At 41.7% G+C, this 18,043-nt stretch overlaps 1 protein-coding gene across 1 annotated transcript in view; it reads left to right on the plus strand.

Annotated features, from left to right (window-relative positions):
* SLC35F1 (solute carrier family 35 member F1) overlaps window positions 1–10,223 on the plus strand; it is a 395,559-nt gene extending 385,336 nt beyond the window's left edge. Inside the window, exon 8 of the mRNA XM_041746574.1 lies at window positions 6,838–10,223. Coding sequence (XP_041602508.1) covers window positions 6,838–7,062 — 225 coding nt within the window. The 3' untranslated portion in view covers window positions 7,063–10,223. The remainder of the gene's footprint in view (window positions 1–6,837) is intronic.
* The last annotated feature ends 7,820 nt before the right edge of the window (window positions 10,224–18,043 follow it).

Raw genomic sequence — 18,043 nt, forward strand, 5'->3', positions numbered from 1 at the left:
AGCTCTGGCCTCTCCAGGCAATTTATTTCCAGTTCAATAAACTCAGGAGCCAAACTTTTGCATTTTTAAAACTCTTAATAATAATAAAAATGATCTTGTTAGTTTAGCACAGAGCCAAAATTAGGAGGTCAAGCATCAACTTGTTTATGTTGGCATTTCTGTGGAGCCAAGTCTGTCTAGGGGCCCTGCCCTGAATAGAATTGGCTCAGACCCAGCAGCGATAGATCAGGACCAGCGGAGAGCCTTTCCTCATAGGCCCCCAAGCAGCCCATGGCTTACAGCCTGCCTAGCAAGGATCAGCCTCCCCTGTCTGGGCTCCCTACCACTGCACTCTCAAGCTCCAGGTGTGGTCCACAACCTGCTGAGACACACACCGCTACTGAGAGATGAGTTGTCATTGGTGAACTGTCCTCTCCCTTTCACCCCAGGACACTTGGCAGATTGGTTGTTACCCAAAGGGTCCACTCCAATTCACATATCAAATGGGATGCCCAAGAGACCTTGAGTTCCCTTTTTAGTTATTAAAGCCAATTTTATCAACCCATAATATTTAGCTTTAAAAACTCCACTATGGTAGCATGATATTTAATTATGATTCACTCTTAATTGGCATTTTGCATTACTTAGTCACTGATGAGTCTTTAAACTATTATACTGAGGACCTCCAAACTGCATCACCTGGTTTTCTGTTGGGGACAGAATTGGCTTATTTACTTGTTCTCAGTCTAGAAATCATGGTTAGATGTGTCAGTTGATTTGCCTTTATATGTGCACTTTATATCACAGTGTATGGAAATATAGGGGAAAGGACACTGTGTTACATTGTAGATCACTCAGGATAGTTTTCACAAACTTAATTAAAAGTCTGATTTTCTCCAGCCATAACTTGCTACTGAAATTGCCGAACCAATCTCTTTGCATGGAAATTCCTCCTGACAGCTTTTGAACCTCACATTTACCAGCCTGTGCCATCTAACCTTGGGAATGACCAGCCACTGCCCTTTATTGTTCTACTTACCCATGGCTGCACTGACCTTTGAAGCAAAGCTAAGTTTGCAAATTCCCAGACTCTATCCTCCTAGGTATTTTCTGCTAAAGAGTGAAAAATGTGGAATGGTTTAATTACATCTGTGTCTGTTTAAAAGAATAAACTTGAATAAGAACAAGAAAGGAAATCATTATTGTAGCCACGTATCTTTTGTTACCCTTTGTGTATTTGGAAAGCCATGCGTTAGAGCACTTAGAAATGTCCTTGAATTCATTTCTAAGCAGCTTCTTGATGCAATGCAGAAGCCATTTTCAACGATTACCATTATTAAGATTCCTAATGGAACGCCTCTTTCAACAGCGGACTTGCATCCAATAGAGCACCTTTGCTGGAGCAAGACAGCGTATTTTTTAAATTTTAGCAATAATGCCTTCAAGATGAGGCATGACCTGAGATACTGCTCTGTCCTTCCTCCACACTTTATAAATAGCCTTGGGAGCACATGAGGGTTTGAAAATGTTGTCCTTTGCTCACCTGCCATATGTGAGAAGGCTTCAGGAATCGTGTTCTCTCACCTACTCAGCTTCTCTCAAGTTCAGAATGCAGGTCCTATCAGGTCAGCAATAGTGACTTAAAGGTGTGTGTGTACACAAAAATGAGAGATGGAGAGAGAAAAGAATACATGCTACGTGATTAATTTAGAGAATTACTCCTTTTCTGCATATCCAGTTATGCAGTCCCCTTTCCTCGTGGATGTTGAGGAACTTTCTTTACCTGTATCTATTTTCTTTCTAATTTGACCTTGTTTTCTCTCTCCTTCCAAATGCATTTTTTCTGAGGTTCCTTGGCCCTCCAAGTTGATCACAATTGGATCTAAATTAATATCTCCTTTGTTGTAAAGTAACTCCAGGAGCTTTAACCAAACCTCATTCCCCTGTACCCTGGTTTCCTAGGAAACTTCACCAGCTACTCTTTTCCAGATCTTCTTCTACATGTCACAAGTGACATAATTTCTTTTTTCCATTGACTTTTTTTTTTTCTGGAGATAGAACTGCCATACATCTCCCTTTAAGAGCTAAAAGAATCGGGATCCCTGGGTGGCGCAGCGGTTTGGCGCCTGCCTTTGGCCCAGGGCGCGATCCTGGAGACCCGGGATCGAATCCCACGTCAGGCTCCCGGTGCATGGAGCCTGCTTCTCCCTCTGCCTGTGTCTCTGCCTCTCTCTCTATCTCTCTGTGACTATCATAAATAAATAAAAAATTAAAAAAAAAATTAAAAAAAAAAAAAAGAGCTAAAAGAATCTTTTAACTGAGCATTATTTATGAAATAAAAATTATCTCTGATCATTTATAGGCCCAAGTGCAATCACTGAGCAAAAATGACCAAAGCCCAACATCAGGAGCTTTATAAAAGCCATATTATACAGAAGCATGCACCAAAAGTGCACTCCCCAGGAAAGAAGGTAAAAGCAGGCCCATCATATAGAAGCAGTTGGAACATAAATTCAGTAAAAACAGAGCTTTAACCCAAAGTCACTTCATCCTCGAAACCTTATGCCTATTTGAGGATTGTCCACATTCTTCTCTGCTCACCCCTGCCATCTTTTTGGTCAAGCTAGCAAAGGAAAGATGCCATTGAAAATTGCCCTCTTCCTCACATATTCCAGTTGGTTTACTTACAAATGTACTTTGAAATGGCTTACAAACCATGGGGTTTTCTTCTTGTATAGGCTTAAGGCTCACTAAAGTCATTAGTTTATTAAAACTCTGTTTAGATGTTTAATACCAAAGCCAAAAAAAAAAAAAAATACCAAAGCCAAAATGAACATTTGTCCTGTCCTTAACTGATGTGCTAAATGTCTCATTAGCTAAATAGTAATCATATTGAGATGCCAGCTGGCTAGACCTAGGTTTAATCCCTAGCTTAGAGGTTGAGGAACTTTGCACAGTCTTAGCATCAGTCTCCCCAGCCACTCCCTCCTTGACAATGGCTTGTGTCCCAGTCAAATTGCTTTAGGCAACACGCAGGCATTCTCATTATACACCATGAGTCCTTTCTGACCCTTGTTAGCAAAGAGACCCATCAGGATGGAAAAAGCAGCAAAGTAAACACTGTGGAAAGCACGGGGGTATTAAGGCGGGCACATCCTTCCTCAGCATCTCAAAGCTCCAGGTCAGATAAAATGTAGGCAAAAGTGTGTGTGCGGCACAGAACATGAAGTGTCTTCTGATGGGCTGCTGTTGACTGGGGAGGACCACAGAGCACACGTCAGACAGCAGCCTGTGCCCTGCAGTGGGGACAGCAGGCCTCCACCTGACCTTGCCTTGTGTGTCACAGACATGGCTTTAAGGCTTCCTCTAGTACCCAGAGGATTCCTTGTTCTCTTTGCTTAGGCAACTAGGCATGAGTATTTCTTTGCAGTAAATGAGTTAAGCAGCCTAGAATATAAAGAATTTTTGTTTGGTTGATTGGAGTTTTGTTTTTGTTTTTGTTTTTTAAAGAATGCTCTATCAGGATAAGTGCAGCATCCAAAACTGGGAATCATCCTATTAGGAACCCTGATTCAATTCTCTTTCTTTTCTTTTTTCTTTCTTTCTTTTTTTTTTTTTGGTCAATCTATAAAAAGAAAAAAAATCAAACCTTTCTGTCATTATTTCTAATATTCAGTATTTATCCAGATTAATCATAATGCATGCCTTTCTGTTCCTTTTGGGCTTGTGTGCTAAATAAGACTTTGTCCATACAATGACAAAGGTATAGCTTTACAAAGATGAATTTTAAAATATTTGTCATCTACGCCAAGTCAGACTATGGGAGCCAAAACCAGAAATCGAGAGGAATTCAAATCCTTTTTGCAGGATACCCTACATGAGGTCCTCTTCTGTCCCACTCCCTTCATTGCCAAATCCTGTCCATCCTGAGTTTATGAAATGTCCTGTGTCAATCCACTGATCAGCAGCCCCCTCTTCTATCCAGACTCCTGCATTCTCCCTCCCAATTTGTTGTCTTGTCATTCTCCTTTGACTGACCCCAGGTTTGTAGATGACTTTTAAAGTTAATGATTAAGGATCAATACTATGACTTCCCTTTCAATGAGTTTTTGTTTGCCATTTGATGTATGAGAAATGATACTGGATTATCAAGGTTTTTTTTTTTAAGATTTTATTTATTTATTCATGAGAGACACACAGAGAGAGAGAGGCAGAGACACAGGCAGAGAGAGAAGCAGGCTCCATGCAGGGAGCCCGATGTGGGACTTGATCCCAGGACTCCAGGATCATGCCCAAGGCAGATGCTCAACCATTAAGCCACCCGGGCGTCCCTCAAGTTTAAAGCTAAAAAATTTGAAGTACACCGCTGACACAGGATGACTTTTTACGTTTATTTCTTTAATCTGAAGCGTCTCCATAATTTAATCCATCCATTCATTCAAAATAAAAACAAAGAACACTTAGTAGATGTCGACAATGTGCCAGGCTCTCTACTTGACACTGGTCAAGAAAGACACAGTCCCATAGTTAAGGGAGCAAGGCAATTTAATCAATGATTACCTAAGAGTGTTTCATATATGATCATTGATTATAAGATAGTGGTATAAACAATAATGACAAAACAGTAATCATGATAACAAAGGTAACATGAATTGAATGCTTGTTGCAAGGTAGGCATCGGATAAGTGCTTTACATGCTTTATCAAGTTTAATCTTTATAGCCACTCTCTCTATAGCTACCTACATAGGTAACAATTGTTAGCCTCACTTCACTAATAAGGGAACTTGGACCTGAGGAGGTCAACATACTTATCCAAAATGACAGCTAGAAAGTAAGGGGAGCTAGGATTTGAATCCAGCATGTGGTTAGAAGGCAGTTCTAACCTTGAGGCCACATTTGTAATCTCCTGGCCCCCAGCTGCTGCAGCAGAGGCCAGCTCACCCTTGCAACCCGCAAAGCTCTTCACTTGAAACTAGGGACGTGTCAGAGGAGTTTGAAGATGAAAGTCATTAATAAAATTTTTGAAATTAATCGGATGTTGGGAACAAACCCATCTTGTCCTCCAGAGTTTCAGGCAAACACTGCAGCTCTCAAATATAGAATTTTAGGAAGCAAGTGTAGGGGTAAATCGGTTTTCTGAGATCACCTACCATAGTACTGAGTGGTCTTTTCCTCCCATTTCATTTTACCAACAAATTCATGAATCAAAGAATAAAGCACACATCTTTTCATTGGAAAAAACCTAACTGGTTGTTTCAGGTTCTTTAAGTGAAGCTATTACAAGCTGAGTCTAATCTATAAATCCCCCTCAGGAAGGACTATCCCATGGTTTGATATGAAGAAGAAAGGAATTGAAAAGCAAGATGAAGAATGATCTAGAAAGAAAATCGGAATATGGTCTTTAGTTTTAGCTACCTTGCTGCTGCTAAAGAGAGAGAGAAGGAGGAGGAGGTAGAAGGAAGGAGGGAGGGAGAAGGAGGAGAAGAAGGCGGAGAAGGGGGAGAGGGTGAGGAGGAGCAGTAGCAGGGGAGAGGAAAAGAAAAAAGAAAAAGAAAAAACCACCACCATAGCAGGGGCTCTTCACCTCAGGGATGTCTTTTCTACTGTAGCTGTCTTTGAACTCTTACAGCCTTACCACTTCCTTTATAGACTCTCTGGACCCTCTTCTTGTCTTTCTAGCAGTTTTTCGTTCTTTTAGAGTATGAGCATGAAAAATAAAATAGGAAAATCCTATCAAATTGGTCTTCTGTTTGCCCGTGGATGCCACACGCGGTGAAGGCTGGGATGACAGCTCTTGACTAAAATGAGATTCGGCATTCACAAGTGCATCCTAGTTGGTCTACCTGGACCTCTGTCTCTCCCCTGAGATGATTAAGTCCTCGACCATATGTTTTCATTTCTCTTTCCTCAGTATATAGTTCCATGTTTGCTATGGAAGGGCGTACAACAAACTCTTAGTTGAATGAGGGAATGAAGGAATGAAATAGAAATGGCAACCCCTGTGTTGTTACCTTATTCCCCACACCCAGTGATTACTCAAGGAACCACTTCCAGTGTAAGTACTCAGGAAGGCCCAGAAGTGGTAGTTTTTCAAAACTGTTCATAAATTCACAGGCACTTGTATCAACCAGTATTTTCTTTTCTTTTCCCCCACAAATCTTTGTGAATTGTCAAGCCACTACTTTAGGAAGCAGGACGCTACCTGTACAGCTTTGGTTGGTTGTTTCCAGCTTAGTGAAGCAAGGATGGGATGTCACACTATTTTTTTTTTCAGCCCAAGGACAGTCAATTCTTGCAAAGATAGCCACAAAAGTCAGTTCCTACGGGGAAGACAAATAGTGTCTGAATCAGATTAAGGTACAACAAGAGTGCCCAGTGCAGCTGTGTCGGGGAGGGGTTTGGTATTGATGGCTTCATTACCACCTTACATGGAATATCTGTGTTTCTCCTGGGCTTAACAAAGCCACAACCAACCAACTCTTTGTTGAGAGATGTTGGAGGGGGGTGGTTTTGTTGTGTGTGTGTGGGGGGGGTTGTTTTTGTTTTGCTTTTAACTTGACGTATTTTAATTGGTGCTTCACTAGCTCTCCCATGTCAGGTACTCAGACTGGCACTTTTGGGGACATTAGCTAAGTGATCTTCAGGGTTCACCATAGAACCGAGAAAAAAGATAAGGAAAATCACTAAGACCGAGCTCGTGTAGGAAGAGAACATTCCCTCTCCATCAAGGGCCTTGGCGAACCTGTCAAGCTGCCAGCTCCTCTGGGACATGCTCAGCTCTGGTGCCTGTGTGCCTCCTTCACGCCCAAGTGGCCCTGCTGGGACCTGCCCAATGACCTCGCTGTTGTGTTGTTCAGTTTTCAGGCCTTTATCTCCTGTCTTTCTTCACCATCCTCATCGGGCTGGTGCTCTACTCGTCCACCTCCACGTACGTAGCCCAGGACCCCCGTGTGTACAAGCAGTTCCGCAATCCTTCAGGACCCGTTGTGGACTTACCGGCCACGGCTCAAGTGGAGCCCTCGGTCACCTACACCAGCCTGGGCCAGGAGACCGAAGAGGAGCCCCACGTGCGCGTGGCCTAGGGAGCGGCCCTCCCAGCCCATTGAAGTCCACGCCGTGGCCACGTGCTTGCCCTCCATCTCTGTATTGTACATAGAGAAAGGTATTTATTAGGTGCGGTTTGCACAGGTGGACTGCAAGGTAGCAAATCTGAAAGCCTGTAAGGGGCATGCGCTCACCATCGCCGGAGACGCAGGCCCCGAGCCACCTGACTTAGAGAGACGCCTAGCTAGTATGTATCCTGATCACAGCCCTCCTGCATTAATTACTGTGAAGACTTTTGAATTAAAAGCAAGTGTTATTATTATTTGTATTATTATTGTTACTCTTATTACACTAACGTTCAGGAGGCTGTTTTGTACTCCTGATGAGAACTATTTGCCAGACCCACATGTAGTTAACACAAATCCCACTTTTCTATGGCAAGTCACTTTTTAAGAATCATACTTTATTTTTTTGCACAGTCTGTATGAGTGCTGCACGCCACAGGAGCTCCACCCCTGAGACGTTTCCTTATCCTAGGGACCTGGTGGCTAATGGTTTCCTCTGTTACCTGTTGGATTGCCTGCTCAATAATATTTTGTGCTGTGACCCTTGTGGGGAGGGGCAACTGACCATATAATTCTCTATTCTAGGAATAGATATAAAACAAACACTTGAGCCTTTTTATATTTCAATCTCTGATTACTCCAGGCCATTGCCTTTCTGTTGTGCCACGTGATTCTGCTGATGAAGTCCCTGTAATAACAGGAAAAGGAATGTTTCCTTTCTGTGGCTTCTAGGAAACCCCAGAAATAATATCATGTATGTTTAGGGTAATATATATATATATATTAAATCTTTCTGCCCCTCCCTATATCTTCTCTTCCAAAAATTTATTTGATCTTACCTTTAATTCCTAGATTTCTTTAGTGATACTATGGAAATTACTCAAGTCATTGGAAAAAGCCATGGCCCTCTGCCCTCTTAAATTGTGTGACACCCTTTTTAATTGTGTGACACCAGCATGGAAATTACCTTTATTGTGGAGTATCATTGGTTGTGTAGCCTCCCAACAAAGTCAAGGTGCTGATGTGGAGCAATCTCTGACAATAGCTTGATGGATCTGACCACCTCGTAGTGATAAAGATGTCATGAATGAAAAAGTTTGGCATTTTGGTCATATTGGGCCTCCCTTCAATAGCAGAATATAGCCACACCATATTCTTAGGGACACAGAGAACAATGCAGGGTCCTACTAAGGCATTGAGGGATATGTCACTAGTCTAATTTTGTTGCTCTTAATGTAACTTTTTTCAAACACATACAAAAAAAAAAAAAAAACCAGCAACACCACAGACCTCGACAATCTGGAATAGATTCTATGTGTCAGTATGTGAAATAGTCTTTAAGGTTGGCTGGCTTCAATGCCTTTCAGAAAGATCCGCCATGGGGTCCAGGGTTTGTAAAGGAAGAATAAATGCTTATGAAACTGTGGGCAGTTCAGATCAACACATCTTAAGCAAACAAAGCAAAACACCAGAGGGGTCCGTGTGAAGTAGGACAGGTTGCAGCCCCATGGGGATTCCCATAGAGCCTGCACAGGCTTAAATCCCAGGCAGGGTAGGGAGCATGGCGTGCTGGTAGCACCAGATGGCCTCTCCACCCGCCTTCTACCCAGGGGGTGTGGTCCTGCCCCTGGAGAGGGGGAAGAAAAACTATCTCCTCGGATATAAAGATTTGATGGTCATCACTGATTAGCCCCCTCAGAAATGTATTTTCTTTTCGGAGGAAAAAAAGAAAACAAGAACTATGTTAAAGCTGTATCAAGTCAAAACAACCTGCCAGTGTCTGCTCTCTGCTACCTTTAAACCAATTAAATACCTTTCTCTGACTATTTTGTCCATTCAGATCTGAAGACCTTTAAAGACTGTGGTTTTATTTTTGTGTTTACATTCCTTCAGTTGGCATAATTTGCTTGATTTATTGCATCCTTAGTATTTATTTTAAAGCCAAATGTTTTAGACTTTTTTTATTCATTTTTATGACACTAATTTGTAGACGCTTAGTAAAGTCTTATGAGAAATAAGTGGATGAAGCTATTCCAAGTCAACTCAGTGGACTGGGAATGTTTTTTTAAAAAATTTTAATTTCATAAAAGGTTTGCAATCAGCAGATGGCCAAGAGCAGCCATCTGGCTTATTTTCTAGGCTATTTTAATTGACTCCATTGTACGGAATCCCAGTGTGAATGTTAAGGTGAACTCACCCTACACCCTCTATCATCCAGAGTCCTTGTGCACAAGACTTTCATGTCACTGGGGTACTTCACTGTGTTCATCCGTCTCCAGGTAGAAAGGCTGGTAACATTGTGACCTGTCCGAGATCAGGTGTTCCAGGTTGAACAGGGTGGGGGTGGGGGGTGGGAAATAGCACAGAACAGACTCTTCTGTGTTAAAACACTGGTCCTGCGGGAGTGGGGTGGGAAGTGGGATGTACGACAACATTATCTCTAGCTCTTTTCGTTTTGGAAATCTCACAACCTCAGTAGACACCAGCCAACAGCTCCTCCTTTCACCCCTCCGCACCTCCCACACCCCCTTACCAGCGCTACTTCAGCAACTTGTACACAATTGGATCCTCTGAGCAAACCATAGGCCACTGGCGGTAAATGCAGGTTCTCACTTCCTCCCTGAAAACCTGCCCCCGGAGGGGGGGCACCGGGGGGGGGGGGGCGGAAGACAGTGCTCGCCTGGGTCACACCTTCCCACTGCTCCAGACTCTGTAATACACAACCAGGTAGACCAAGCAATGGAAGAATTTGCACCACTGTGTCCCCCGAAAACCTTTCGATGTTTAGTTTAGATATTGCTAACTTGTGCTATTAACCTTTTGACAGGCGTGTAGTATTGTTTGTTTTGGGTTTGGTTTTGAGTTATAAACACTTAGGAGTCCCCAGCTAGCTACCAGGACAGATTTTACCCCATGGGTAGGATTCTATTGTCAAGCCACACCACAAAGCACACTAATCCAGACACCACAAATGGAAAATACGAACCCCCCCTCAACAAAAAAATAAAAGATTTACACCAATAAGTCGAACAAACTTTCCATTTTTGATATTTGCATGCTCCCCTATGGACTGGCTGTGGCAATGTAATGCCTGTATAATGTTTTCAAATAAAAATAAATGCTTTATGAAAGCACGCAGTTCTTGGTTTTCTTGAGTGTTTGTCTGCACTATGGCGACCAGGGAAGGAGCTCCCATGGGATGCCAAAAATAGCCACCAAAGTAGATAGCCGGGTCCATGTCAAAATAAACACCAGAAAGAAAATATTTCCAAATTAGGAAGGGCACAGTTGGTCTCAGAGCTGAAGCTTTGAAAAGCCAAATTGAGCAGGGTTGTAATTTGCAAAATTAATTTTTTAACTGACCACTGAAGGTGGCTCTGGGTCTACAGCCTCCAAGCCCAAGTTTAAAACACATGTAGGACAATAGAAATCCACTCCCCAAGAAACAGGTCTTATAAAGGAGAAAGTTCCGCGTCCACTGCCCTTGACACAGTGCCGGACCGAAAAGATGAGCCCCCTTCCAGAACACAGCATTTTTTAAGCAGGACTGTCTATGTTTCTGCCCTGGACCCACAACAACACCTTATCGGTGTCCTTCCTCCACTAACTGCAGCCACCAGCAACCCCTTAAGGACTTGGAGATGATGTGTATAAACTCACATGCTCTCACCATGTGCATTCACCATCACACCTCAAAAATTAAACGAGCTGCAGAGACTGTGTACCTGGGTTATATATTTAAAATATTTTTAAAAAGAAAACACATTTTTAGGAGACTAGGAATAACTGTACACTGATCCTTTATAGAGTATTCATAAGTTGAGATCCATTAGGATCTACCTTTATAATGACAACAGTATGTACTGAACACTAATAGTTTGCTTGAAAAATATGACTCAGCTTAAAAGAAAGTTTTTTTCCTTGAAAAAATATAAATATTTCTCTCGTGTGTTGTTTATTTAGGAATTTCTTTCATCGAAGATGAAATACTTTTGAACTTCAACCCCAGCCTATGTCCAAATGCCCAGTAATTTTATATAATTGGAGTCCAAAGAGGATACGCAATAAACGCACAGGACATGTTTACTCTGTGTCCCCAATGAATTCTAATTTTCTTAAAAGAAGAAACTTGGTTTCTCAAACGCTTGGAAGTTCTTGCAAAGGTAAGATAAGGCAGCACTTGAATGATTTTTGTGACTATTAGCATGAAGAAAAAAGAGAAACAAGTAAACTTCAGCAGGAGAGCTGTAATTTATTATATTGTCTCAGTGTTCCATAGGAAAACAAATTGTAATGTCGAAATAACAGGATCTGAAACCAGATCCATTTTCAGGGAAACATCTTGCACAGGGAAAGCACTTGTACATTTTTTTTTTCTAATGGAATCTAACGTCTAAACTCAAAATAGAAAATACAAGAGTAATATTTCTATTACAAAATGTTCCCTTTTTTCTTCCACTACTTGAGAGTACTTTTTTCTATAAAATTCCTGTTCTTGGAAAGGAAGAAATCACTGGTCCACTTAAAACGCACCCTTCAGGGGAGTTTATTTTTATAAACCCTTACAATGTTTACCCCTTCAGGTTGGCCCTGGGATAAAAAGGCAACGAAGTGAAGTTCTTTTTTTTCCTTGCAAATAGTGTTTTTGAATTTATAACACTGCTTCTTAATTATGTACACTGTTCTTTTTTGCTTCCTTTCTTGCTTTTTCTTTGAATTCCTTTTATTTTTTTCTTTTTCTGTCTTTTTTCTTTCTGCAAGCCTAAACAGAGGGATCACTATGGGCCACCTAGGCGGTGTCTCTGCCCTTTATTGTCTATGTGGTCAAAAATGTTTAATTCAAAAAAATTATAATACAGCTGGGAAATCCCACACCTACCAGATGGCCTTACATCAGTGCCTGAAAGGACAAGCCATTGTGTGTCACTTTTCAGACAGCCAGACAAGTCGCGTCCAAACACGACTGCAGCCTGATTAACAAGGAAAACTAATGATCAGAGAGAGCAGGTCTCTGGGAATAGACTAAAATTAGCGGCTTCCATCTGGATAGACAAAGGCCTGGTGTGGGTAAGACTAAAATCTATCAAATGAGCTTGTTCACCCAGCCTTAGCGTTAGAGCTGGAAACAATCCCATAATGCTTGAAGGATAATTTCAGGATAGATAAAGATAAATATTACTTTACACAATGGGGAGTAATCTTCTTGAACTCATTACCCCAAAGTGATGTGTTAAGTCACCTAATAGATGGGGGAACTACAATAAGGCATTAAGTAGGCTGTGTAATTCATTATCCAATCTGTTAACGCTTTCAAGAGTGGAAGCAGACACTATTAATAATGACGCCTGGACAATAGATATGGGCCCAGTCTGTCCCAGGCGGATCTGAATGTGCGTTCACCCTGGCTGTAAGAGATAACACCAGCACGTCCCTCACAGTGGGAAGCTGGCAGCGCGGTGGATGGCCATGTCTTCTTGCCACTAGATGTCACTGAGGTAGAGCATCAGGGTGAAGCCATCCACCTGCCCAGGGGGACCAGGCTGTTCCTGGTTTCCTACTCCTGGAAGGCAGCACATGAGGCTAACCCAGGCCGTAGAACTACTCAGAAGCAAATTCCATTGAAAGCTGACACCTCCATACATTTCAAGAAGTGCTGTGCGACAAATAAATTCACGCCTGAATGGATGCATACCCCACCTGGGAGGAAGAGGTAGAGTCCTAGGTGCAGAGGAACCAACGCCTCGTGACAGTGGATCAGAACCCTTCAGCAGGTCTGCACCAACGCGTTCTCCAACAGCGTCCACCAGGGTCATTTCTGCCATGTTTTAGCAAGGTTGGGTCTCGTTCGTGCCTTTCTTGGCCTTGTCTTGGCAGGCAAGGAGAGCGATTGCCATAGCACCTGAAGAGGTTTGATAAATTTTAAGTAATAGTAATAATTGCAGTGTCACAGATGGTTGGCCACTTGCCAATTTCCCAGCAAAGTAGAAAAGCAATAAAGAAAATCTACTTGTTCTTAAAATGACTACTTTTCCAAATGAAATTACCAAAGAGAGAGGAAATGGGCTAATCACTGGAATAATCAAAACAGTCTCATTATGGGACTCCCTGTGAGCTTTTGTTTGAATTCTCTAATGTAGTTTTTGGCATTAAATAGGATTTTAAAAGCTAAATAGGTCACACATGCATACAAATGGTTGAGTGAACCACGTAACTGCTTTATGCACCTCAAGATTATGCCTATCAGGCTGCGTTTTAATTAAAAAGAAAATTGTCAGGGATAGAGGACAACTTAATGTGGGGGAGTTTGGTGTCACAGTTGAAGGCTGAGACTTGACTTGGCATTTAGTTTTCAACTCATAATCATGACCTCCAAACAACAATGGAATTCATTTTCATTTTAGCCAAAAGCTTAGATGTAGAATTGGAGACCTGGAAGGAACACTGGAAGTCATTTTGTTCAAAATCTCAAGTCATTTTCTGACATGTAAAGGTGGGGAAGGAAAGATGGTTTAGCCTGGAGAAGCTACATAGCCTTGTTCACCACTGGCAAGCAGAGAAGCTGTACAGCAGCACAGAGTTGGCATCCCCAGTTAAAGAGGCTGCCCTGGGATCACTGGAAACCAGAGTCACAGGGTTAATGCAGATCCTTCCCATTCAGGGCTCAGGCAACCTGGTCCTTAGGAAGATCCCTGTTTCCACCCAAGTGTAATCCCAAAGTGAAAAGAAAGGAAAAGAGTTTGTGCCCAAGGTAAATGCCTTTGCCCTTCTGTAGTGAATCTATTAAGGAAAATGCGCAGATAGGAAATTGTTTCTCCGCTAATCTACCTCAAAACTCAAGTGTAAGAGGGGTCTTTGGGATGAGCATTGTCCATGAGACTCCCAAAAGCAGACGAGCTACTAAAAGCTGCAATGGTCCATCTGTAAGTGCTCTCTTAGGCTTAAGCGCTCACTGTTTTTATGGGGAAACATCTTCCCTCCAGAAACTCACTAGCCATCGCTCCTATATTCTCCAATGACCTATGGTAGATTAGCATCACTAGGAGGGCTGCTGCCCTTGAGAAGCAAGTCATCCATCCTTGAATAAAGACCAGACTTGACTCTAAAGTCAAGGAGCTTCTACGTTCCTCCTGACTACTGGAGCAACATAAATCACTCAGGTGAGTAGACCTCATGAGGCAAGGATGGGGTGAAATAAAAGTCATCAAGCAAGAGATCATGATATTAGAGCTTTGAAATTTTTATTTTTTTTTATTTTTTTAAGATTTTATTTATTTATTCATGAGAGACCAGAGAGAGAGAGAGGCAGAGACACAGGCAGAGCGAGAAGCAGGCTCCATGCAGGGAGCCCAACATGGGACTTGATCCCGGGTCTCCAGGATCACAACCTGGACTGAAGGCAGCACTAAACTGCTGAGCCACCTGGACTACCTGAGCTTGAAATTTTTAAAAGTAAAAGTTGCCCCTGCCTTCCCTGAAGAGTGCATGTTGCTCTCATGCAGGAACCACAGTCTCTTAGAGCCCTGGGGGTTCTATGGGGCCACCTACTCCTGGGTTACCAGGGGGTTTTAGTGAAAGTGCCCTTCTACTATTTCTCTCTTGGTTGATTGAATGCATTGCTTCTGTTTGTAATAGTCTTTTCTTGATTCTTTTTTTTTTAATTTTTTAAAAAGTAATCTCTATGCCCCATGTGGGGCTCAAACTCATAGCCCTGAGATTAAGAGTCACATGCTCTACTGACTAAGCCAGCCAGGTGCCCTTTGATTCTTGACATTGTAGAGAAATGGACTTCTTATGTCCTAATGCAATGCTATGAACAGAACATTATCATGATAAAGTAGACTATCTTCTACAAGGTACAGCATAAGTCCCATGTATTTCACATGAGAAGGTACTAGCACCTGCTTTTTGCAAACATATTATTTCTATCCACTCCCCTTGAAATGATTGTCCCAGCTTCATGGCGGCATTCCACGTTTGCTGCCATCTTCTCAGCTTGATTTTTCTACTACACTAGTTCATTTTTGATGACTGCTTCTTGGAGCATTTCAGAAAAAAATTTTTTTTTTCTTTAGGACTTAACTATATTGGATCTTTTTTAAAAAAAACTGTTTAAGAAGAGGAGCATGCATGATCATATCTCAGATGGTGTGTCTAGGCTATGTGCACATTTGTTTTTTAAAAAAAGAATAGAATTAGACTTTTTAATATGACACTGCATATTTATTAAAACACTCTGGGTCCTAAATAACAGTTACTTTAAAATCAAATCATGGTTTTAAAAAATTAAAAATCATTATATTTTCCAACATCTTTACCTGTCAACACTATGCTTCAAGATTCCCACATTAGTGAAACACTGTGAAATGCCTTGCTGCTGGTGAAGCTGGTTCATGCCATCCATCCTGCGGAATAAGCCAATTTTCTTCAATGGGGTTATTAGCTAATTTAAATTTTCTTTCTCTTGCATTTTTATTTCCAAAGTTGCAAAAAAAATTGTTTTTATACCATTCTTCCATTCATCCAAAGAAACATTCTTGAGAAGAAGTTACAACCAGCTAGAATAATGTGGTAATAATAATATATAGCAAATTATTCACTGCTACCTTGATTACAATGAACCAAAAGCTTTTCTTTTTTTTCTTAAGTGCTTTATCCTTAGAATAGTCTAATAAATAAAAGTATTAATTTTAGAGATGAAAGTCTGAAAAATAAGGCATTAACATCAAGCTCCCAAATAAAACTAAAGAGAAGTTTTGGTTACAATCAGATGTTTTGCAACAACCAGCTTCTGCCCTTGACTGGCCCACTTACAGCAAATGGACAGGTGTAGACCAGAGTCTTAACTCAGTTCAGCTCACATGGTCAGTCAATGTGGTAAAACAGGTGTTGGCAAAGCTATGCACCCACACAGAGGCAAAGTCAAGATGTGAGAAGAGAATTTGAGTCAAGTGAAATTATCCAGGACACCTTATATTAGCCATGGACAGTGGTGATAATGCTCCTATTTGGACTCACTGCAGAAGATTCTAAACCCTACCTTCACGAGAGAATTCGAGACCATCATTCAGTTATTTGCTTACAGATTAAGTTCCATTTGAGTTATGTACACTAGATGACAATTTTCTGCAGGATCGGAAATTCAAAAAATCTTCCACTTCTACTCCTTTGCAACTTGATCTACTAGCTATGTCTATTTTTACCTTAAAGGGATTTGTTTCTCTTCATGTTCATCACTTGAACATCTTCTTCCACCTGTCAATCTCCAGCAAAGTTGTGAACTCAGGCCTTCAAGATTTTTCTGGGAGGCCCAAGGGCAACTATTAACAAGACCAAAGACATTGACTTTGTCCACAATCCCATGGCACATGTGGTTCAGAATGAGATGAGTGCCTGAGAAAAGAACAGTCAGATTACATTTCTCCTTCCTGAACACAGCTAGGACTATACTTAGGATTTGATTCCACTGAATGACCTTTTCAGCTGGACAAATGAAGCCTTGGAACATGCCAAACCTAACTTTTCCATTTGCATCTCCAGTTGCTCTCTTGATTAAATCAAGTTCTGGTCCTCTGATATTGACAATTGGCAATGGATGGAGACCCTCCCATCACTCAGGGATGGTGTGGAGCTGCACTAATTAGTGTAAAATCTTTAAGGGGAAAATGAAGTTCAACGACGACCATCAGACCTCAAAGTCTCTTCCTTTAGATACTCTTTGCTCATTGTCAATCTCAGAGCATATTCATCTGAATTTTTAGGAGAGTCAAAGCATTTTCTTTGAATCCATTACAGATTGCTATGTAGCTACAGTTACAACCACTGTCATTTGTTGTACTGTGTGCTAGGCACTGAGCCTTGTAGCAATTGTCTCATGTGATCCTTGAAACAATCCCATGGCATGAAGTGTAAAGTGTATTTTAATTATTTTGAGGAGTGAATGGAGGCATAGATGGATTACATAAAATGGCCAAATTTGTACAACGAGCAAGTGATTATGAGGCCAAGATTCAAATCCAGGTGTATCAGACACCAAAGACGTCAGAATACACAATTGTACAAGATGTCTCATGATACCTCAGAGAAGGATTTAGTTGACCAAACCTTTGAGGAGCTGTCCTCAAAAATGGAGTGATGAGAAGCATGTGGGAGAGATATGAAGTGACTCTGTATCCAAAGAGAGAAACAGTTATATTGTAATGATTATGTTAGTAAGAAACCAATGCCAACGACACTCATAGCTCATCGTTTTTATGGGAAATGACAAGCAGATTCTCTTTTGTGCAGTACCCACAGCAACAGATGGCCTGAAGGAAAGAAATAATTCTACCCACCAACAGAAGAAATTCTTACTTGCTCTGGAAGTAGAAAGATGCAGTCGGGGCAATGTCTCAGACTTCTGCAGCAGGCTCCATTTCCACCTGCCCAAGGAGCAAATGTCCCTCCTCATGCCCTCCCCCACACAGACATTTTACCCAGGCCACATCCTACAATTATTGCTTTATCTGCCTGCTGCTTAGCTTTGCAGCAGCATTTGGCACAGCCAACCACATCCTCCTTCTTGAAACACTTCTTTCCCCTAAAGTTCATGGAACCACATTCACCTGGCATTCCTGTACCTCATAGACCACTCCTTCTTGGTGTCATTTCCTCGATCCTCCTTCTCTTCCATGATTGTAAACATCGGTGCTCTCCATGGCTCTGCTCGCCCTCTGCATGTCCGTTAATCAACACTCGGTAATCATAGCTTTAGATACTGCTTCACGCTGATGGCACACTTGTATCTCCAGCCCAGACCTCTCCCTGCCTGCTCCACAATTCTACTTGGATGTCCATTGGGCCTCTCAAACCCTAACTTCTCCAAAGCAGAGCTCATGATTCCCCCCATATCTGCTTCTGCTCCAGTCTCCCCCACCTCACTTAAGGGCACCATCATCTATCTGGTTACTTGATCCAA

The sequence above is a fragment of the Vulpes lagopus genome, chromosome 2 (genome assembly GCF_018345385.1).
Source record: "Vulpes lagopus strain Blue_001 chromosome 2, ASM1834538v1, whole genome shotgun sequence".
NCBI classification, from domain to species: domain Eukaryota; kingdom Metazoa; phylum Chordata; class Mammalia; order Carnivora; family Canidae; genus Vulpes; species Vulpes lagopus.